This window comes from Pomacea canaliculata, linkage group LG7 (assembly GCF_003073045.1).
Source record: "Pomacea canaliculata isolate SZHN2017 linkage group LG7, ASM307304v1, whole genome shotgun sequence".
Lineage (NCBI taxonomy): Eukaryota > Metazoa > Mollusca > Gastropoda > Architaenioglossa > Ampullariidae > Pomacea > Pomacea canaliculata.
Genome location: NC_037596.1, coordinates 13,122,496 through 13,145,132, shown reverse-complemented (window position 1 = coordinate 13,145,132; position 22,637 = coordinate 13,122,496). Strand labels below are relative to the sequence as shown.

At 37.5% G+C, this 22,637-nt stretch overlaps 4 protein-coding genes across 9 annotated transcripts in view; all 4 read left to right on the top strand.

Moving 5' to 3' along the window:
- Positions 1-9,383, top strand: part of LOC112569669 — a 31,467-nt gene extending 22,084 nt beyond the window's left edge. The window contains exon 5 of the mRNA XM_025247542.1: positions 9,114-9,383. Within this exon, the coding sequence (XP_025103327.1) occupies positions 9,114-9,259 (146 nt within the window). The 3' untranslated portion in view covers positions 9,260-9,383. The remainder of the gene's footprint in view (positions 1-9,113) is intronic.
- The window catches only part of LOC112569665, a 130,976-nt gene that overhangs the window by 80,783 nt on the left and 27,556 nt on the right, over positions 1-22,637 (top strand). The gene's annotated exons all lie outside the window — the stretch shown is intronic.
- The window catches only part of LOC112569667, a 140,872-nt gene that overhangs the window by 104,745 nt on the left and 13,490 nt on the right, over positions 1-22,637 (top strand). The window lies entirely within an intron of this gene.
- Positions 11,107-22,621, top strand: LOC112569671. Of its 5 annotated transcripts, XM_025247544.1 has the most exons (6): positions 13,671-14,797; positions 15,593-15,970; positions 16,191-16,472; positions 16,781-17,077; positions 20,746-21,881; positions 22,411-22,621. In XM_025247544.1, exons 1-5 carry the CDS (start codon positions 14,710-14,712, stop codon positions 20,766-20,768), a joined length of 1,068 nt encoding a protein of 355 aa, XP_025103329.1. In that variant the 5' UTR covers positions 13,671-14,709; the 3' UTR covers positions 20,769-21,881; positions 22,411-22,621. The 5 variants fall into 5 exon arrangements, with proteins under 5 accessions (XP_025103333.1, XP_025103331.1, XP_025103330.1 ...); XM_025247548.1 differs by lacking the exons at positions 13,671-14,797; positions 20,746-21,881; positions 22,411-22,621 and adding exons at positions 11,107-12,194; positions 13,375-13,552 and having other exon boundaries at positions 16,781-17,293; XM_025247546.1 differs by lacking the exons at positions 13,671-14,797; positions 20,746-21,881; positions 22,411-22,621 and adding an exon at positions 11,107-13,537 and having other exon boundaries at positions 16,781-17,293.

Here is a 22,637-nt window from a genome sequence, read left to right as displayed (position 1 = left end):
AGGACAACGAGAAGCTTTACAGTTTAATCTCGAAGAAAACACGCAACACTATATACTTTATCATAGTTTCGTCTTTGCAGGAAGAAAAGTGCTCAATCTGTCACGGTCGTCAATGAAGGCAAGAAAAAGCTGCTCCTTAAGGATCAATTTGGAAAGTTCATTAGACCTAAAAGACTCAAGGAAATAAATACTCAGATCAGCGGGTAAGGACAAAATACTTGAAACAATCTTAATAATTCAATCAATACACAAATTTAGTGTTAAAAAGTAACAAAAGAAAACAAAGCTGTGAAGTGTTACTAACAAATGATGCTGTTTCAGACACTCCTTTGTTTTATTTACAGTGATGAACATGGCTCAACCGTCAATAAACCCCAGGAGAATGGCAGCATGGGGCAAAAATCTCCTGAATGCAAGAGAAAGGAATCGGGTTCTGGACTCGAAAAAGAAAGTGGCTCATTCCCGTCAGGCAACGAAGAATCAAACAGTCCTCTCCTTTCACGTGACAAAGAGAAGAATCAATTACCCATATAGGAACATAATCGTCCTGCTGTTTAAATTCCTTTTATTATGTCAGGCAACAGTGAACTTTGAAAAAAGTGAATAGACAAATGAGCGCCTGTAGAATATATGCAACCACAAGCGTTTATTATTTTAATTTTTCTTTTTTTTTGGTTTTGCTTTTTTGTATCCCAATATTTTTTCTTCCTTAACCTAATTCTAATCTTGAGTCATCGCTTTAACTGTCATGTTATGTATACTGCCGTTACAAAACACAATGAAACACACAACATGTACATGGATGTCCATAACAAAGCATATCCTTCTGTTTAAAGTTTGTTTGTTCCAAACTGAGAATTATTGGCCACCATCCTTTAACAAATATGTAAACTCGCAGACACTTTCAAGCACTTAAACTCGTCTTCCGTCCACACAAAGATCATTATCATCATTCAACATTATATCTGTCCAGTATTATTTCCCCGTAGTGCTATATCCACATACTGTTATAACCACATTTGAAAACATTTTTGCTGCTTTACTGTTTATGTGTGACATCCAGAAAATTTTATTGAACATTGATTTTATTTGCAATTCAATTGTTATCGTCATTTTCACAATATGTTATTGGAATTTTAATTGAACAGTTTCCTGCAAGATTGTTTTCCATTTTCTTACTTTATGCTAAGGTTTATTGCTTGATTATGAACACTCGGTAAAGGTACGAGAAACTTTGAGAACAACTGCAACAAGGCATCAGTGGTTTGTACAGATATTCATCGCAAGATGTTTGTGTACAGAAAGACTTGCATGATCATGTGTCAGCAGCTCAAGAGAAGCTAAATGCCTTGTGTGGAGCAGAATAAATATAATTTTGTGTGATTTATCTGTTGTGATGCAATGTCCTTAAAAAAAGATGTGTGAAAATGTTTCAGAGGTGTGTTGATTGGAACAAAAATCCATGCTGCTGTAATTAATTTGAAGTGAGGTGAAAGCGTCAGGTATTAGGCACCGTTTGTAGTCAGATTAAAGGATGAATAAAATAAAAGAATTTTTTTTCGTGAATTCAAAGAAAACTACAAAGAACCAATCATAATGTCACGATCGGTGTTCTAAACTATGAAATTAACTGGTAAGAAATTAAATTTTCAGTTTTGTTCTTTTGCTGGTTTTGAAACAAATAAAGCATGTGTTATTCCAACTAATATTTTTCAAGTTATTTAAAGGTTTTCTTGCACGCGCTAAATCTTTGAACGTGAAGTTTAAAATCGAACAGCAGCATTAATTAGCCCTTGGTGATTCAGGATGAGCACTGGATATGAAGGCGTAGGGGGCACAAACTGAATGTTTCCTAAATAATTTCACAATTGTAAACATGTCAGGATAATTTAACAAAATTTGTGCCAAGGAAAAGTGTAAATGGGGGCAATAATCAACCCTAAAAGAAAAAACAGATTTTTTCTCCTCAAAAAAGATCAAAGGACAAGAAGACCCTTGTGAAGTAAAGTGATTTATGGCAGGGGAGGGGGCGCTGAAATACTGTTTCATACTAACTGGGTTAACCTGGATCCCAGCATGAGGTCAAGGATTCCTTTTCCACTTGGAATCTGTGAAAACTTAAAATAAATTACTCAAAATTAATCAAAGTTGGACAAAATTACAATGCGTTTAAACTGGTTTATTGATGTCAAGATGATGTCTTGCTCTTTGTAAATAAAAACATTTATACTAGTAAACAATTATATCTCAATACCTGGGCAGACAACCTCTTCGTATAGGACACATTCACGAGCAAAAGCAATCCCTTATAACGGTCTCCTAAAAACGAACTCCATTTGCTTATGCTCTTAGTTACTAAAGCTGATGACAACGAACGACGAGGGGGATGCTGCTGCTGGTGATGATGTTAATGATAATGAGTTCTCGGTATAAAGTGCACTTGGTCTCATAAGAGGAAATTCCGAATTTTCAAATATCTTGTTATTCTTTCTCGGAGGTATGTATGTAACTGTTCATTCTAAGCTGGCCTAAGCGCTAAAGGTCAAAGGATACATTTGGAGCCCAGTATACTTTTCGGGGATGTGATAATGGACTGTGGGTACAGACCCTTTCGAGTCAGATCTTATTTCAGTTTTTTCCATGAGAAGGTTGCACTTTTGTTTACTTAATGAGAACGTCTATTTTTTAAATTTCTTCTTATTTTAAGATTTATTCCTTTCATGTTTTAATTAATTCATTTACTTATATTCAGTTTTTCGTCTACCAGGAGGCTTCTACCAGAAGAAATTGCAACACTTTCACTTCCTGGGGCAACTAAGGGATAGCGGACAAAGCTATGTAGTTTAGGAAGAATTAAGTATATTAATTACTGTCTAATACATTAATATTAGGGACACTATATACGTGATGGAGGGTCACTCGCTGTGAAAGCTGTAGAAAACCAAATGGCACTGGCCACTAAGAACACCAGTGGGTGTAGCAGACTGAACCAAATGTAGGCTCTGAACTTAATGAGGAACCAAACAATCTCGCCTAATAATTTCATTTGTTTGTGGAGAAGATGAACGTGACCCAGTAAACAAATGAAATTATTAAGAGACTCGTGGTGGGCAGGGGACATCCGCCTTTCCGAGAAAGTTGGATTACGACCTTGACCGGTTTAGGGTGGGACACTAAGTGAAACAATATATATATATCACTTAACCGGCGTTTACAAGGAATTGGAAAGTCAAGCTGGGTGAGAGATGCTTGTCAAAATGTAAATCCCTTGGCTCTTCTATACAGATCATACTTTTATCTGAAACAGCTGGTCAGACCTACAGATCCGAGCTTCAGCATGAAGGCATCTTGTGCAGGTTTCTACATCATCTGCTTTCTTCTTCTACAGAAAGGAGTACTTTCCTTATCCTGTAAGTAAACCTGAGTGAAGTATCTTTTTCTCCAAACAATTTTCCCGAGTAGAGTTTTGTTGACTACTTTGTGGGAAGATTAGGGAAACAATGATTCTGACATGAACATAAAATAAATTAATTATGGGGTTTTATGAAAATTAGAAGCCTTCTGAAATATTAATCCAAATGAAAATTGATATTTAGATGATCACGTAAAAACATGACAAAGAGTGATCAGTCTTTGAGTTTTCATAGCTAATCAGTAAGAAACGCTGTGGATACTATCTCTTAAAGACGACTAAGAGATATGAGACTATTTCAAAAGTTATTTACATAAACTAAAGGGGGCGGAAAAAAGACAAAGAAAGACAAATTATATCCAGCGTCCACTAATTACAAAAGTCCTGTTTCACAAAAGATGGAATATTTATTTTCAGAGTTGTTGGTAATAAAGATTTTTTTTATTTTAACTTTTCTACTTTTCAGAAATTTTGGTTGTATTGGTCACTTTGAAAGCAATATGGAGTAAATGTCGAGACGCTAAATTTTTATAGTGAATTACTGAATAATAAACTTTCTTTTGTACACACTGATTATGCAAATTAATGATACTTTCATAGTGAGGTAGACTGATAATTATATGATACAACTTTCTTTTTAAAAAGTTCATTTTCGTTTTGTGTGAAAATGAAAAAGGTTTACGTATGAAGTGTTAACAGAGACGGGATATCCCAGGGTATTGAAGAGTGTTGAAAAGTTCTATGGCAGTTATATAACCTAACAAATATTTGACTTTCCTTTATTACGTATGACATTAGTTCTTATTGTTTTTCTCTCAGTATTGTAGAAAGTCTGTGTATTTTACTTCAGCTAGCTTCTCGCCGTCAGAGTTATTTTCAGGTGGATATTTCCGACTCAGTAAGATGTAAAAGAGACAGTGAACATAGTAATCATAAACGATTCTCGCTATTCTGTCAATGGTTACTGTAAGGCTTGGAGTCACAGACAAATTTAATGCTGTTTATGAGGTGTGTGAAAGGAATGTCCATCAAAACTTGGCTGCAGCCTTTTAGTTTGGAATAAAGACTTCAACACATGATGGGGCGGGTTACGGTGCAGTCAGAAGACAGGTGGTCCTCTGTACTGGAAAACAACAAAGACATCTAGCAACTCTGTGGTTACTCTGGAACTCCAGATATCTCAGTTGGTCACGTCGGTCACTGAGTGTGATGAAACGTGTCCACCAGCAGAAGTGGTTCACTCAAGATCACAACGGGAACATAGGTGTCGAGGTCTTATGTGAGTGGCAATTGAAAATGATAAATGAATCTCTTTAACATACAGTTACTTACATTTGATTCTATCAGACACTTATGATATATATAGTACTAAAAAACATATTTTCTGTGATTATTTTGTTTAACACATAGCCAAGACACAAAAATTGTTTGATGTTTGATCGAAGAGTCTATTTGCAGAAATTTAACACAAATACGGATAATATATGCTCTCTTCTTAGATATAGAAATTTGGCGGAGATTATTTTACAGGATTTGTAAAATTTTTAAACCCGCTGTCTAGAACGATCAGTCATTTCATTATAGATATGCCCACAAGTAGATAGGTATACGTGAAACTTTTCTCTACCATCAGATAGTTGGTTATCCATATTTCCCTTACAAAACAAACAAAAAAACAAAAACAAAAAACACAAACGCCCCAAGAAAAAAAAAAAAAAAAATGGAGTCATGATGATGTGTGCCTGCGTTTGAAGGAGGAAATATATCGCTTTGTCCTCAGTTCGTGTATGTAGATGAAGCAACGGAAGAATGTATGACATACATGATGTTTTATATTTTTAGTTTGTAACACAGACCCGCCCATTGTAACAAAGTCGAGTTCTGACTGTGGATGGACAGGAGGTTGATGGTGGCTATGTCATCATGACCGCCAGGTGGTCAACATTTTCTGCTCATTTGATAAAGGGAACTCTCTCTCTATTTTTCCGTCTATTGGATAAAGTGGAAGAGTTGAAGCTGGCTACAGGGGAAGAGAACTCAATCATCGCTCAAAGTCCATGTGAAGATGACTGGCCGGTGGTCAGATGTGAAGCTGCCGGTTTTTCGAAAAAAACACAACAATAGCGATCCGTGTTGTTCGCCTCTGTCCGAAAATGTAAGTTTTGTAGTGTGTCAGAATAGTTGCACTCATTTCACACTCAATACTGCCAATCATTTTCTTTTTTTAGTTGTAAACAAACGAGCTGTTATTTGGAAAGATTTTCATCCTTTGTTGTGAAAATGGAAGCATGGGAACATTTGTTCACACACAAAATGAACGATCTATATAATAACAAGTGATGAATGATTAAAGAGATGAGCAATTATCACACACTCCACTTTTTTTATAAGATTAATTAAATAGATTAATTGCAATTTTTTCCGACTACTAATTAAAGGCTATAGACATATGTTAATCATAGTTATTTTTTCTGTTTTAACTTGTATCAGGCTCTCTCAGTTTGTTGACACATTTCCAAATGTAACTCACCACAATCTCGTGTGAACATCTGGGCACTTTAACCTCAAGCTCACACGAAAACATTCAAGAGAGTGTGTCATGGCCTCGTCCGTTGTTGAAGGTGAGGAGAGAAGTGAACTGCTTGCACCTGACTGGTGCACCGCCTGACTTTTGCTGACTCCTCACCTGTCGACAGAGAGGACAGGGCTGGAGAACTGGCAATGTAACTTTCTCTATATGAATGGGGTCGCAAGTACATACTGTTATTGTTCAACGTCGACACACGTGAGTATGTTCTACTATCTTTTACTGTGTGGGAACAGAAGGAGGGAAGGAGAGAAAACACGGACAATCAAGAAACTAACGAACAAACTAACCAACGAATGACTAAGACTGTCAAAACAAATATATTTGAAGAAGCAGAGCAGGGCATGGTGATCCTATGGAGCAGGTCGAACAAGAAAGTACTTGAGGTGTAGCACTATGTTATGAAAAAAGATTGGAGAAGAGACATCATGTAAACTAATATTATTTCAAGACCAAAAGGAATATAACGACTATGCTCCGTTATTTAGAGACCATTAGGTGTTCTAAATAACACAGAAAGCAAAAAATCTGGTAGTAATTTTTAGTTTTGAAACTCATTTGCCACCGATTTTTTTTTAGCATTGAGGTGGTTCATGTTTTAGCTACATCTTACTTCTATGGCTAGTAGTCCTGTAAATTTACAAATGATATAATCGAGAGTGATGTGTAATATGCCGAAACTTTCTCAGTCAGCTTTCTTGAGATTGGTGCCCCTCTCCTTTCCGCTACTTATTTTTTCCCAACCCTCGACGGCAAGAGAACTTACTCCACAGCTGTGTAACTAGAGAAATACAGTTCTTACACGGGTATCGAACACTGTTGCACCGCGTTACTATGGTTCAGAAGCTTTCTACCATTATCTCTATCTACAAAATAAAATTTAAACCCGTGAGAAGTAGAAGAAGGAATTCAAACTTTTCTGAGTGTGTAGCACCAGGTAGTAATTGTGAAGCTTAGTCAACCAACTCAACGCAACCCGTGTATAGTGAAAACTTTCTTTCTCGCTGACTCGTCGTTCCGTGCATCATCAGCACAACACCGAGCCGTTTCCTCGCCCACCCCGGATTATTGCCGGGTACGCATTCTAACGACAAGAACGGCTGAGCAATTTGCAGATAAGTTCTAAAAGGTAAGCATACTTTTACATTACATAACGATACTTTAAAAAACAAGTTTGTCACTGTTCTCAAAACTATTTTGAAAGAGGAGCAACTCAAGCACGTACACAGAGGAATAGTCAGAATTTTGACTTATATATCCGTTTTTTAAATTGGCGACAAACTTTTTTTCTTATTTAGTCAGTTCCCTCACGCATTATAATTCTGTATTATAGGTCCATATTGTGGTTATATTGCAATGTGTAAAACTCGCTTTATTTTATAATGTTTAGTATGCAGTGTTTAGAGGCGTGGAATGTGTACTTGTATAAATAATGAATAAAACAATAATTTAGAAAGATGGTGGGATGTCAACAATGTTGTATGCATGTCCTTGTTTTGTTCCGGATGATGCGTCTACTAAAAACCATTCTGTCCTCAACAACAATCTTTTCGTATAGTAGTGATTTCCTTGTGAGCAGGCGCGACACCCATTCTTGTTACAGCGCAGACACAGAGTATTCCCTTCAGGGAGTCGAGTGAGAAATTTTCTTGTGGGAGAAAAGCTACTCTATTGGTAGCTGCAAATAAGTTTTCTGGTAATGTTGTTGCATATGTTTGGACGATCCTAAAAGATATCAGAACTGGTAATGAATCTCGGAAATAATGAAATATGCTCAAAATTATTAGATAAGAAGCCATTACTTAAAAAAATTGTCTCCATGAATAAAGGGAACTCATTGCATCAGCATGTGGGAGATATGTATTTAACTATATGTTTTATTAGGATGCAACAAAACAGAGAATAACTGACGAGCAAGAAAGAAAGAGGGACGCTCTTTTTCTTTTCCAAAATTGTAATATTATTTCGCCAATTAGTGTCCTTGAAAAGAAATGCAGGTAATACACTCGTGCCTGCTTAATTTATTTTCCTATACCAAGAAACAGTCTAATGACAGATAATTGAAATACAGTTACTTGCGGTTATTTTGAAAGCGACTATTACAAGGAAACGAGAGTTTCAATAGGTCGCTTATACGAGTTGTCGGAATCCTGTGATGAATTATAGTTCCTGTTAAATTTGTTGTCACACGGTGTAAGCAATGCTGTCTCCCCGATCATGTACTCATCATGAACACTCTACCAAAGTTGGTTCCGCTGTGTTTGATACTTCTCACACTGACGAAAGGAGTTTTTTTTTTCTCTTGACTATGTAAGGAGTGAATACTTACAACCTAGTCTTCTTTAAAGATTAATTTCGCAAGTTTAAATACTGAATGTGTTAACGATCATTAGTTAATGTCTTTAATTTCCTACAGAAATATTCCACAATGTTCAAAGCAAAGCCTGTCTATAGGAACATATAAGCTTACAAATTATTTATTTAATATGATGTAAATATGTGAAATGATTGAAAATCCTAACAGGAAGGATGATTATGTTACTGTTATTTTAGACGAGGCTCGAAATTTTAGGGACTTTCTTTGCAGACATGAGCTTTCCGTTTCATACAGTTACCATCTTAGTTTCGAAATTAGTACAAAAATCAAAAATATACTTGTGTATTTGGTGTCTTGTGTGGAATGAGATCCACCGTTACTGGAGTAGTTAGAAAAAGAAATATGTTAGTCTACCGACTCAAGCAGGGGTTGTAAGTGCGTCGCCTATCATGGCTGCACTCTGTGAAACACAAGCATCAGGAGATCAGTCTGGTCAACTCCCAGCTGAATGTAAACAGATGAACCAGAGAGAAATCATTGAAAGTCATGTACTAACTCTGAATTTTTATTTTAATCATTCTGATTGAAATCTCTTGCTGTTACTAATGTGATAAAATTTTTATTTCAGCTTTAAAAACTAGTGCTTTATTAAAACATTTTTTTCCATGATCAATTTGGTCTGAAGACACCGAAGAACATTAACTAGCCTAGTTTGACACTCCACTCTTCTTGATATATTTTGCCTCGTTGATGATATGTTTTGACCTACTCACGAAAAAACCCATATTTTTCATCAGGTGGGTTTTCTAACTTTACTGAAAGCCTGAGTAAAGAAGAACACAGTTCTATCAATATCAACTACACCATCAACTTTACGACAAGTCCTGATGTTACCAGACAGTTTAAATGCTTGATTATAAGGTTTGTGAAGGAAACTCTGTGAGAAGTGCATGTATTTTTGTGTTACGACAAAGACTTTATCACCGAGTTTAAGACGGACTTGAGTTTGGATGACAGGAGTTACCTGCTACTGGGAACACGACACGTGAGCAGCTCTGTGTGGCTTTAGACATTAGACTCAATCTCTCAGGTCGTCACCAGGTCACTGAGTGTGATGTTATTCTCCACTAGCGAGAGGTGGGATACCCCAAACCTACCGACTGATACGTGTGTGAGGTCTTGTGTAAGTATGGACTTATTTACCGCAATTTGTTTTAAACACTAATGACTTATTAGAAGTAAAGAAACTTTAATATGTTAAAATTGTTAGGTTTAGGACAGAAAAGTTATACTGCTTAACGATTCACACAAACCTTGTTATTTTATACATAAAAATAAGCAAAGGCAGCTGAAAGAACTATATTTACTGTACTGTCTTTTCGTGTTTGTGATTCCAAATATGTCAGACCACATGAGTCACAAGTCTACCGTGGATTCTAAAACAATTGACTTTACAGTCTTACTTCATTAACAGGGTCAGAAGGCAGTCACATTACAGCTAACTGCACCTTCAGCAAAGGGAACCTCCCCTACTTTCATCAGAGCTTCTGGATAGACAAGGGCAAACGAATTAAAATCTGTTGGTAGTTTGATGAAGATACCTCAATCATGGGCGGTCACTTAATGCCATTGTAACGACGACTGGCCGTAGTCCGGTGTGAAGGGAGCGGCTCCAAACAAAACAGTCCGTCCTTCTTCGTCAGTGTAGGTATTCAAACTTGTTCTGTGATTTGTCTCCGGCACCGAAACGTAACCGCTATAAGGGTTGTTTTACTTGCATGGTGTGTGTTTGCTCCATCCACGGTATGTTGGAAAACAGGCGAAGAACAGAATTACTTCACTGAATTCACCTATCCTTTTTAAGTTCAGTGGACATTTGTGTGTACCTTAAGTGTGTGCGTGAGATTGAGAGATGCCTATGTCTGTCTCTACACACTCAGTGTAGGTATTCGTGATAACATGTTTTACTTGCCACGCTAAAACTACCCAAATAACCTTTAAACGTTTTGGAATTTTGCAGGTCCTCCTCAGTTTGTCGAAAACTCCATAAAAATCGTCAATCTACAAACATTTCAAGTCCTAACATTTCGTGTCCGAGCTCACACAACAACACTCGTTGGATGTCTCTTGACACCAGTGACTCTAGACAACAATGTCACGAGGGGAGTAAGCTGCATCCTAAGCGGTGACCCGCCTGATCTGCTTCTGACCGTCCATCTTCACAAGGAAGCACATAGTCAAGGAATTGGTCGCTGATTCTTCGAAATGAAATAGGTTCTGCACAACGACACTGATGATCACTTATCCAGGTAAGCACACTTGCTGTTTACATCCAGTTAAGATTAATGCTTACTGTTTAGTAAAAAACAAATTACGAAAAATGTTACGAAAATGTGCGGACAAGGAATATTCAACTTAGTTATCCACAATAAGCAATTAAAATGGTGCTAGTACTAGATTGATCAGAAATAGGAAGAGTGAAAACTCCACATGCCAACACATGATCAGAAATACAGAGGTTTAAGGGATGCCTTCCTGAGGAATTGCTGTGACCAAGGCTGCCAAGTCCCTCTGATGATCTTGAACATTATTAACAACGGAGTAGAGACTGTTCCTGTTGCTTAGGGAAAGGCTGTGGGACAAGAGAAGAAGAGAAGGGGATGAAACTTTAAATGAAGTACTTGATAGAACCGAATTAGGATGACAGAGCTGACACAGAGAAAACCATACGAAGTACACGACGGTTGTTGGTTCTTACGAGGATCATGTCAGAGTTGATGTCCATTGAAGATTGTTATCAAAAATAGTTATATCCACTCTGCGTAAGAGTCCGGCTACCTGAATAGCATCATCATGTTTAGTATATCAAGATAATTTTGCTATTTTCCTTAGCCTTTAAGATATTGAAGACAAGGAAGTGTTTACCACACCACAGTACAAAGTCCACAAGAGTTCCACTGTGAACATGTTCACAAAGATTTAAAAGGGACAGCAAGCCAGAGTCATCAGCAAATTTTAACAGAAGGCTCCTATCGGTAGTGCTTCTACCAAAGCTAGTATATAATATGAACATTAGTGGAGACAAGCAGCATCCTATGCTCCTCGTGTAGCAGAAAACGAAATCACGAAGTTGCATAACAAAATATTATAAAATGTTACACACTGTCACCCTACACACGTGTACTTCATCTCAGTCACGCACCGCAACGTTTGTGTAGTCTGTCACAGGACAGGAAAACTAATCAGGACTGGATGTAGTTAAGACTTTCAATTTAGAGTTAATACTATTTATAATTACATCTGTCATTATTTAATTCAGATGGCACATAACGATATTGTTTAATTTCTTTACGTTTTTAACTTTATACCAACTACGCTCTAAATGACAATAATTATACAAAATATCGACGACGACGACGATTAAAAAAGATTACAACAATGATGACGAACATGTTGACGAGATAACAGAGCCAAGATGATTTTGATGAAGGCCATGATGACTATGCATTTACTGACTTTGGCGACAGTCTTTCACGCATGTGATTGTGGTATGTGTCCCTAAGATGACTGGTAATTCACACATGGCTACCAATAAACATGATACTTATTAATTTTATAATTGTATTTATTTGGGAACTGTTAATATGATGAGATTAGATGCCCGTATGTCGTGAATACGTCGTCACGTCCTTGTTCGCCGTCGTATCCACTTGTCTGACTCGTTACGTGCTTGCGGACTGCAGTCGGTTTTTCTCGTCAACGTCCGTGTCACGTAAGGAACGGTTGACTCCCGGTATACCGGTAAATATCCGTACTGAGCTTAAATAGGAAAGTTTCTTCAAGTATCTTCACAGCGGGAAACGGATCGTCGAAAACAGGTAAACAAAAACAAAACAAACCATCACAAAAAGGTAAGGATTAAGATTTTTTTGGACAGGGTATGAGAGCAGTTGACTTACAACATTACACATAGGTATAAAACTGTAAAAAATGTTAATAACATGTTGATACATCTACACACCATTTAAGAGGGTGGGCCACTTAAAAGTATCCCGCCTCGACCGACATATTCTAGGAGGTGGGCTACCACACCCCATATTTTTAGACCGGGAGATATGGGAGGGAACTCCAGCTTTTATAAGCTATGAAGCTCTACAGTTAAGTCCCTTTAACCTGATCGTTATGTGAAAAACAACTGAACTGAACTAGAAAATAAAATGTATAATAAGAAGAGAGGTGCGTAAAGTGCATGCAAGCTAGTCGCATGTTTGAACGCTTAGTCACAATGTCTGTCTTTCTCAAAGACTAGATAGTAGCTAAGCTGTCAGAGCCGGAAAGACGAGATGTGCTCGGGACTTCATCTGTTTCCTGTGATGCTGATAATTTCTTTCCTTTAGTTATCACGCCCCTGCTCTGTAGAGACTTCTAATTTCATCTCCGCCTAGCTATAAGAGAAGCGCTTGTTTTCTTGAAGCCTGGCTGTGAGTACTGTAAGCTAGGGAGGCTAAGTGGTAAAAAAAGAGTCAATCTGTAGTGCTTTAGTTGATTCTGAGATGAAAATATAGCAAATGCACTCTGTAACTACAGGAGTGAAACGGCAAAATAAACGACACAAAGTGATGAAGCGTGGGAAGGGTTAATGGAGAGAGAGACAGAGAGAGAGAGACACTAAGAAAAGCAACAACTAGACAAGAAATTCAGCAATTCCATATAGTAAGCTTCACTGCAGTATACAAAGTAAAAAAAAAAAAAAAAAAAAAAAAGACAAACCCACTCTGCTTAAATGATTCAAGATGCAACTAAAACATCTCTTTGATAATGTCGATGCCTAGAAACTCAAAAACACAAGAAACGTGGTATCAAAATATATATAAATATGAAAAAGGTTTGTACGTTGAATTACAAGTTAATGTTGCTGGTCGAGTCCGTGATTATCTCCCTTTGACCACAGAGTTTTGAAAGTTATCTTCATTGTTTAGTGTTCAAATTCCTTTGCTTAAGCTGGTCTTGTTCAGACAAGTTGTCTAACATATCACTTTAACTAAAACCATCCTCTAGGGCTCTGTGGAAGGAGGTGGTAGCCAAGGTAAACAGAGGAAGAACTGAATGGCGGACGTGAAGGATGGTCCTCCATGACTGACCTGCAAACATCTCCCACGACCGTCCCTAGTGTCTCTTGCGAGAACAAGTCAACTGGCATTCAAGCTTATCTGGTGATCAGGTAGTACCAGTCAAGGTATGGATGATGATGATGATGATGATGATGATGATGATGATGATGATGATGATGATGATGATGAGAAGAAGGAGGAGTTATCTACACACAGTTATAATACACAGGAACGGGAAACTATTTGAAGGAAAATTTAAAAACAAATAACAGGACATCCTTGATTAATTAGTTAAATGAGATAAGAAAGATGGAGAGCTAAAAGAATATCTCTGTTCTTATAAGCCTTTAATCGTAATAGACAAAACATATTCAAAAGTATGCAGATCTGTCAAAGAAATGGTAAGCAAGGTGTGTGTGTGTGTTGTGAAGGTTGTGAAAAAAATAAGTCTTAAAGTGAGTAATACTTAACTAATTGTTTTGCATTTCTTACTTTTTTTTTTTTTTTTATAAACTTAAGCTATATATGGGTGAGCAATGTTTAATAGGCTGTTTTATAATCTCTTACAAGACCTATAGAATTTCAATTTTAAAAAGACTTTTTACTACATAATCACTATTTTTAAGTTGGCTTTGAGAGGACAGAGGCATAAAGTGTCTGTACTGTGGGGGATAAAAAACCATCGTTGCATAAAAAGTCTCAGTCCCCACCGCCCACGCACTCCCCCCACAAAAAAACAAAAACAAAAAGAAAACAAATTGACAGATGTTTCTTTGGTCTGAGGCCGTTGCCATGATGGGAAACAATGTTTGTCAAATTAGTAGAAAATATGAACTGTTTGGTCCTTTGTACACACTCAGTGACACAAAAGCTACCTGGGTGACTAACATTTATAAGTCATAATATAAGTCAACTCCTTTCTTGAGGAAAAGATTGAAAACAGATAATAAATATAATTTGTAGGTAGGTGGCTGTCATTTTCTCACTCCGCTTGAGAGCAAGTAGTAGTCATGGCAAAGTGTGAGATGGTAAAACCTGTTTACATAGATGTTAGCTTGGTGATACACTTGGTGTTTCATAAGTGTCAAGTCTCGCTACATACCATCTATACATGTACTCAAGAAAACAGCTAATGACCACAATGGGAAACACAGACAGACTGTGGTTAGAGACTATACAAGGAAACTGAAAGTTCAGAGGTCGCTTAGACGCTTGTCGGAATCCTGTGATCATCTTCCTGTTAAAATTTTGTGGACACTGGTGTACAGCGGCTGGACCCATCATGTACTTCATCATGAACACGTCTACCAAAGTTGGTTCTCTGTGTTTGATACTTCTCACACTGACGAAAGGAGTTTTTCTCTTGGAATGTAAGGAGTGAATACGACAACCTAGTCTTCTTTAAAGATTAATTTCGCAAGTTTAAATACTGAATGTGTTAACGATCATTAGTTAATGTCTTTAATTTCTACAGAAATATTCCACAGATGTTCAAAGCAAAGGCTGTCTATAGGAACATATAAGCTTACAAATTATTTATTTAATATGATATAAATATGTGAAATTATTGAAAATCCTAACAGGAAGGATGATTATCTTAATGTTATTTTAAACGAGGCTCGAAAGTTTAGGGACTTTCTTCCCAGACATGAGCTCTCCGTTCCACACAGTTACCATCTTGTTTTCGAACTTAGTACAAGAATCCAAACTATACTTCCTGAAAGTTACACCACGAAAATATTTACTTGTGTATTTTCTGTCTTGTGTCTAAAGAGTTCCACTGTTACTGGAGTAGTTAGAAGGAAATATTGTTAGTGTCTACAGACCACAGACACTTACCACATTAGGGTTGTAAGTGCTAGACATGCATGGCTGCACTTTGTGAACAGAAAGCAATCAAGATCAGTGGAGGTCAACTTCATTTTAGTCATTAGTCGTTTCGTCATCTTGATTGAAATCTCTTGCTGTTACTAATGTTTTAAAACTTTTATTTGAGTTTTAGAAACTAGCGTTTTATGGAAATTTTTCCCATGATCGATCTGATCTGAAGACATCGAAGAACATTAACTAGCCTAGTGTGACACTCTATTCTTGATATATCTCGCCTCGTTGATGATATCATTTTCATGTTTTGACCTACTCATGAATAAACCCTAATTTTCCAGGTGGGTTTTCTAACTTTAGTGAAAGCCTGACTCAAGAAGAAAATAGTTCTATCAATATCAACTACACCATCAACGTTACGACAAGTCCTGATGTTACAGACACGTTTAGCGCTCTTCATGCGTTTTGTGAAGGAAACTATTTGAGGATTGCATGTAGATTTGTTTATGACAAAAACTTTAGCACCGAGTTTAAGAAGGACGTGAGTAGGATGACAGGAGTCACCTGCTACTGGGAACAACGACACGTGAGCAGCTCTGTGGTGGCTTTAGACATCTACATCTCTCAGGTCGTCACCAGGTCACTGAGTGCAATGATAGTCTTCACTGGCAGAATTGGGATTCCCAAACCTATCCGACTGATACGTGTTGAGGTGTTGTGTAAGTATGAACTTACTTACCGCATTTTGTTTTAAACACTAATGACTTTTTAGAAGTAAAGAAACTTTTAGATGTTAAAATTGTTATGTTTAGGACACAAATGTTATACTGCTTAACGATTCACGCAAACCTTTTTACTATATGCATATAAACAAGGAAAAACAGCTGGAAGCACTATCTTTTCTATATGTAACTGCAGTGTGTGTGTGTGGTTCCACAGACCCACCAAAGGTCACAAGTCTTACTGTGGGTGGAGAAGACTTTACAAGTCCTTACTTCATTAACGAGTGCCAGAAGGTCAACATTTTCTGCTCCTTCGATAAAGGGAACCCTCCCGCTATTTTCAAGCTTCTTGATAAACATGGACAAGTGTTAAAATCTGCTGGTAGTGATGGATACCTTAATTATTCATTCACTGCCCAGTGTGAAGACGACTCGCCGATAGTCAGGTGTGAAGGAAGCGGCTCGAAACAGAACAGATCCGTCACGTTCTTAGTCAGGTGTAGGTATTCAAACTTACTGTTGTCAAGTCGTTTGTCTCCCACTAACTCTAAAGGTTTGTTTTACTTGCATGGATACCAGGGGTATAAGAAACAGTTTATGTGCAAACTGATGAAGAAACAGAATTACTCCACTGAATCTCACCTATGCTTTTGTGTTCATGCATTTGTGTGTACACTTATGTGTGTGTGAGAGAGAGACAGACAGAGACAGAGATATGCTATGTATGTCTCTACTAACAATCCATTGGTGTGTAACATGCGCCAAGCTCAAACCCAAATAACCTTTATGCGTTTTGGAATTTTACAGGTCCTCCTCGGTTTGTCGAAAAACCTATAAAAATCGTCAATCTACAAACATTTCAAGTCCTAACATTTCGTGTCAAAGCTCACACAACAACACTCACTGCCTGCCTCTTGACACCAGAGGCTTTAGACAACAATGTCACGAGGGGAGTAAGCTGCATCTTAAGTGGTCAACCTCCTGATCTCCTTCTGACCGTCCATCTTCACAAGGAAAGCAACATTAGTCAAGAGAATTGGTCGCTGATTCTTCGAAATGAAATAGGTTCTGCTACAACGACACTGATGATCATTTATGATCCAGGTAAGCACACTTGCTATTTACAATTTAGTCAAGATCAATGTTTACTGTTAGTAAAAAGCAAATACGAATGTTTACGACAAAATGTGCGGACAGGAATACAACTTTATTTATCCACATAAGCAATTAAACAATAGTGCTCGTACTAGATGATCAGAAAAAGTAAGAGTGAAAACTCACATGCCAACACATGATCAGAAATACAGAGGATGCGCAATGCCTTCCTGAGGATTTGCTGATGACCAAAGGCTGCCAAGTCCCTCTGCCTGCTTCCGGTGTTGTTGGAACAGATATTAAGAAGGGAGACAAGACTGTTCTTGTTCCCTAGGGAGAGGTTGTGGAACCAAGAGATGAAAGAAAAAGTGATGAGACTTTCAATGAAGAACTGATGGACGTGAGTGAGGATGACAGAGCTGACAGAGAAAGATCTGAGTTTTCATAGGAGGTATAGACGTTGTTGGCTCTTACGGAGGATCATGTCAGTGTTGATGTTCCATTGAAGCTTGTTATCAAAGATATTACTTAGATATTTGTAAGGGTCGACTACCTCGATGGCATCATCATGTATAGTACTGTCAAAGATGATTTTGCTATTTTCCTTAGTCTTTAAGGTATTCAAGACAAGGAAGTGTTTATCACACCACAGTACAAAGTCTAGGAGAGCTCCGCTGTGAACATGTTCACTATGATACAAAAGGGACAGCAAGCCAGAGTCATCAGCAAATTTTAACAGAAGTCTCCTATCTTTAGTGCTTCTACCAAAGCTAGTATGAACATTAGTGGAAACAAGCAGCATCCTTTGCTCTCTGTGCAACAGAAAACTAAATCACGAAGTTGTATAACAAAATATTATACAATATTACACAATGCCACCCTACATGCATGTACTTCCTCTCAGTCTCGCACCGCAACGTTTGTGTAGTCTGTCAAAGGACATGAGAACTACTCGAGACTGGATGTAGTTAATAATTTCAATTTAGAGTTAATACTAATTACAGTTCTGACTGTCATTATTTAATTAAGATGGGACATACATAACATCGACGACGATGACGATGACGATGATGAAAAAAGATTACAACAATGATGACGAACATTTTGACGACTGCAGAGCCAAGATAATTTTTATGAACGCCATGATGTTTATGCATTTACTAACATTCAAAAATACTTTTAGCGACTGTTTTTAACGCATGTAACTGTAGTATGTTTCCCTAAGATGTCTGGTAATGCATGCATGGCTACCAATCAACATGATACTTATTTTACATATGTATTTAATGGGAACTGTAAATATTATGGGATTAGATGCCTGTACTTCGTGAATACGTCGTCACGTCTTTGTTCGCCGTCGTAGCCACTTGTATGACTCGTTACGTGTTTGCGGACTGCAGTCGGTTTTTCTCGTCAACGTCCGTGTCACGTAGGTGACTGGGATACCGGTAAATATCCGTATTGACTTTAAATAGGAAAGTTTCTTCAAGTATCTTCACAGCGGGAAATGGATCGTTGAAAACAGGTAAACAAAAACACAGCAAACTATCATAAAAAAGGTAAGGATTCAGATGTTTTAGACAGGATAGTTGACCTAAAACATTACACATATGTATAAAACTGTAAATAACCATGTAAAATATAAATGAAAATAGATGAAAGTGTTAATACATGCACGTAGGATTATTGAGTGTGGGTCACTTAAAAGTTTCCTTCCTTAAGTGCCCTCCCACCCCATATTATCAGATGGGCAGAGGGTGGGTCATCCAGCTTTTATAAGCTATGAAGCTCTACAGTCAAGTCCACTTATCCTGATCATTAAGTTAGAAACAACTGAACTAAACTAGAAAATAAAATGTAGAGTATGAAGAGAGGTGCGCCAAGTGCACGCAGGCTAGTCGCGTGTTTGAACACTCAGTCACAATGTCTCTCTCTCTCAAAGACTAGATAGTAGCTAAGCTGTCATAACCGGAAAGACGAGGTGTGCTCGGGACTTCATCTGTTTCCTGTGTTCGTGACAAATTCGTTTCCTTTAGCTATCACGCCCCTGATAACGGAATTCTCTGTTTAGTTAAATATGCAGACGACATGGCACTGATTGGTCACCTGAGAGATGAGAAATCTTTGGCCCACTATACCACACAAGTGCAGGCCCTTTGCGAGTGGTTCAAAAGCAGCTACCTAGAACTAAATGTTGGAAAAACGAAAGAACTAGTTATAGATCAGAGGAAAGGAAAAGAAATGTCCACTCCATTAGTAATCGGAAATGAAGAGGTTGAAAGGGTGACAACATTCAAATATCTTGGAACAGTAATAGATGATAGTTTGAATTTCACTGAACATGTAGGGACAGTGCATAAGAAGGCACAACAACGGCTATATCTGATTAGGAAGCTTCGTAGTTTCAATGTAAGCGAACACATCTTGGTAGATGTCTATCGTGCGCTGGTAGAAAGCGTAATGACATTTAATATTGTGTCTTGGTATGGCCAGACAAGCATGACAACAAAGAACAAACTGAGGCGCGTCATAAGCACAGCAGCAGAATCGTAGGCTCACAAACAGCTAAGCCTTTCCCACCTGTACGATTCAGCCCTTGTCCGGAAAGCAACACAAATCATGCTTGACCCACCCATCCACTCAACCACCGCTTCGAGCCTATGCCCTCAGGACGGAGATTGAGAGTCCCTCTTGTGAAAAAGAACGTCTACAGGAGGTCATTCATCCCATCGGCCATCTCTGCTGTCAACAAACAGAAGACTATAAGCGACTAGTAGTTTTACACACAATGGGTAATCCCATCTCTGTTACTAGCCGTCATTATGTAGTCATGGAACTGATGTATTGTCCACTGATGTATTGTCCTTGATGAGGGCGTGTGTGTGTGTGGGTGTGTGTGTGCTCACTTCTGTCATTTTTCATTTTTTATTGCTGATGTTATTGTTGATGTCTTTGATGTCTTTGATTTTTACTCTGACTGCTTGCATGCTGGAAGACAAATCTCCTTTTCTGGACAATAAAGTAATCTTATCTTATCTTATCTTATCTTATCTTATCTTATCTTATCTTATCTCTGTCTAAATCTCTCATTTCATCTCCGCCTAGCTATAAAAGAAGCACTTGTTTTCTGGTAGGCTGGCTGTGAGTGATGTAAGCTATAAGAAAAGAGTCAATCTGTAGTGCTTTAGTTGATTCTGAGCTATAACAGTAACAAGTGCATTCTGTAACTACTGATGTGAAATGGGGAAATAAACGACAGAGAGTGATGAAGCGCGGGAAGGGTAAATGGAGAGAGAGACAGACACTAAGAAAATCAGCGACTAGACAAGAAATTTAGTAATTCCATATATTAACTTCACTGCAGTATACAAAGTAAAAAAAAGACAAACCTACTCCGCATTACTTTCAAAACTGTGAGGTCAAAGGGAGATAATCATGGACTCCACCCACAACATCAACTTTTAATTCAATGTACAAACCTTTTTCATATTTGTATATTTTTGGTACCACGTTTGCTGTGTTTTTTTAGTTTCTAAGCATTGACATTAGCCAAGAGATGTTTTAGTTGCATCTTGCATTATTTATCTGCATTGTTTAGCGTTCACATGCCTTTGCGCAAGCTGATCTTGTTCAGACAAGTTGTCTAACACATTACTTTACCTAAAGCCATCCCCCAGGGCTCTGTGGAGGGAGGTCATAGCCAAGGTAAACAGAAGAAGAACTGGATGGCGGACGTGAAGGATGATCCTCCATGAATGACCTGCGAAACACCTCCCGCGACCGTCCCTGGTGTCTCTTGAGTCTGGTCAGGTTCCTTCGACGACATGGACCGGTGGGACAGGTCAACTGGCTTTGAAGCTTATCTGGTGATCAGGTAGTATCAGTCAAGGGATGATGATGATGATGATGATGATGATGAGAAGAAGGAAGAGTTATCTACTCATAATTATAATACACAGAAACGGGACACTATTTGAAGGAAAATAAAAAAAACGAATGACAGGACACCCTGGATTAATTAGTTCAATGAGATAAGACAGATGCAGAGCTAAATATCTCCGTGTTTTATAAACCTTTAATCGTAATAGACGAAACATATTCAAATGTATGTAAATCTATCGAAGAAATGGCAAGGTAAAAAAAAAACAAAACTAAACGTCTGGAAGACCTGGTATAAAAACGACAGGAATGGACATGAGCAGCCCAACATTCGTCCTAATTGCCAGTCAATAGTCGTAGAACAACATGTTGCTACTTCCTGAATGCCAATAAGCTTCCTCAGTCAACTCCATGTTCTAAGAAATAAGGAACACATGGATTTTCTTGTTACTGGTATTAGACAGCAGAAAATAAGTGGTCACTATTTCTTTATGATTAGCAGAGGATGAGGGAGAGGTAAAAATGTGATGGTTTTAGACATCCCAACAACTGATATTATTATTGTGGCTATTTGATATTTTAGTTCCAGATTATAGTCAGTCATTATTTTAGTTTATTTGTATTTGTATGAGTGTGGGTCGAAAGTGTTAAAGAGAGTTGGTTGAAAGTAAATACTTTGCTTTAGAATGTATATTAAGACAATAGTTATTTTTCATTTATGTTAATATGAACGTTTTTCCTCTTACTTGATTTGTGCATAATGCGTTTTTATAAATCAAGATAATGAGGTAAAGATAAAAAGAAAACATTCAATGTGTTTCCAGTCGACCAAACTAATTTTCTGTTTTAGTGTTTTTCTTGTAGATCATCTTTCTCTGCGTGGTGCCTATGACTACATTAAAATCAAGGATTTGGCCACTAGTGGAATCCGCCGGTAATTACTCTTTTCAGAACTTTGCAGATGAACAAAAGTAGTGTCTGCTTCAAAACTGATATTATGGAGTAAAAGACATGTTAAACGATCAACATTTTATAGTTTCGTTTTAACTTTGTAATTGAATTTCAGTTGTAATTACAAATACATTAATCTTACAACTTAAGAGACTAGATATCTGGAAGTTTTGCTCGGTAGTCTTCATTTAAATAATACTTCTTTATAATGTTCAGCAAGTTTTTCATGAATCATGGTACACATTGTTCATATTAAGAAGTGCATTGTAAGATATTCTATATTTTAAGATATGCTCACTAATTTAAAGAATAGTATTTTAATATCTCGAATAAAGCCGTAAGATATAACATCTGTAAAAAGGATTAGAAGTGTTGGTTTGTAGGATTGTATGTCTGTATCATATATTTTATGTATGTGCGATGTGTGTGTGTTGTTGAATGAGTACATCGGTATTCACATATTTGATTGAAAACAGATTGACCAATGAAAATTCAAAATATTTGCTGTTTAGTCATGTCTGTGCAGTTCTATCTCATCCAGAGGCTTGCACAAGCATGCCAACGCGCCTACATACTTCCTGTAAACCAACTTTAAAGAGGATTGACAGGCAGAGGATCAGTTGCTGTCGTCGATGTGTGCTTCATAGTTCTTAACAGAATAAGAAGAATTGTTTAGTATTTATCTGGCTTTGTATACAGATATTAAAGTGATGTCTGAGTGCATAACTGCCTTAGGTTG

Excerpts from the sequence above, each read along its gene's own strand:
- LOC112569671 (XM_025247543.1), top strand. The coding sequence starts at position 14,710 with ATGTACTTCATCATGAACACGTCTACCAAAGTTGGTTCTCTGTGTTTG. Across the intron at positions 14,798-15,592 it reads AGGAGTTTTTCTCTTGGAAT|GTGGGTTTTCTAACTTTAGT; the intron begins GTAAGGAGTGAA and ends CTAATTTTCCAG. Across the intron at positions 16,473-16,780 it reads CGTCACGTTCTTAGTCAGGT|GTCCTCCTCGGTTTGTCGAA; the intron begins GTAGGTATTCAA and ends GGAATTTTACAG.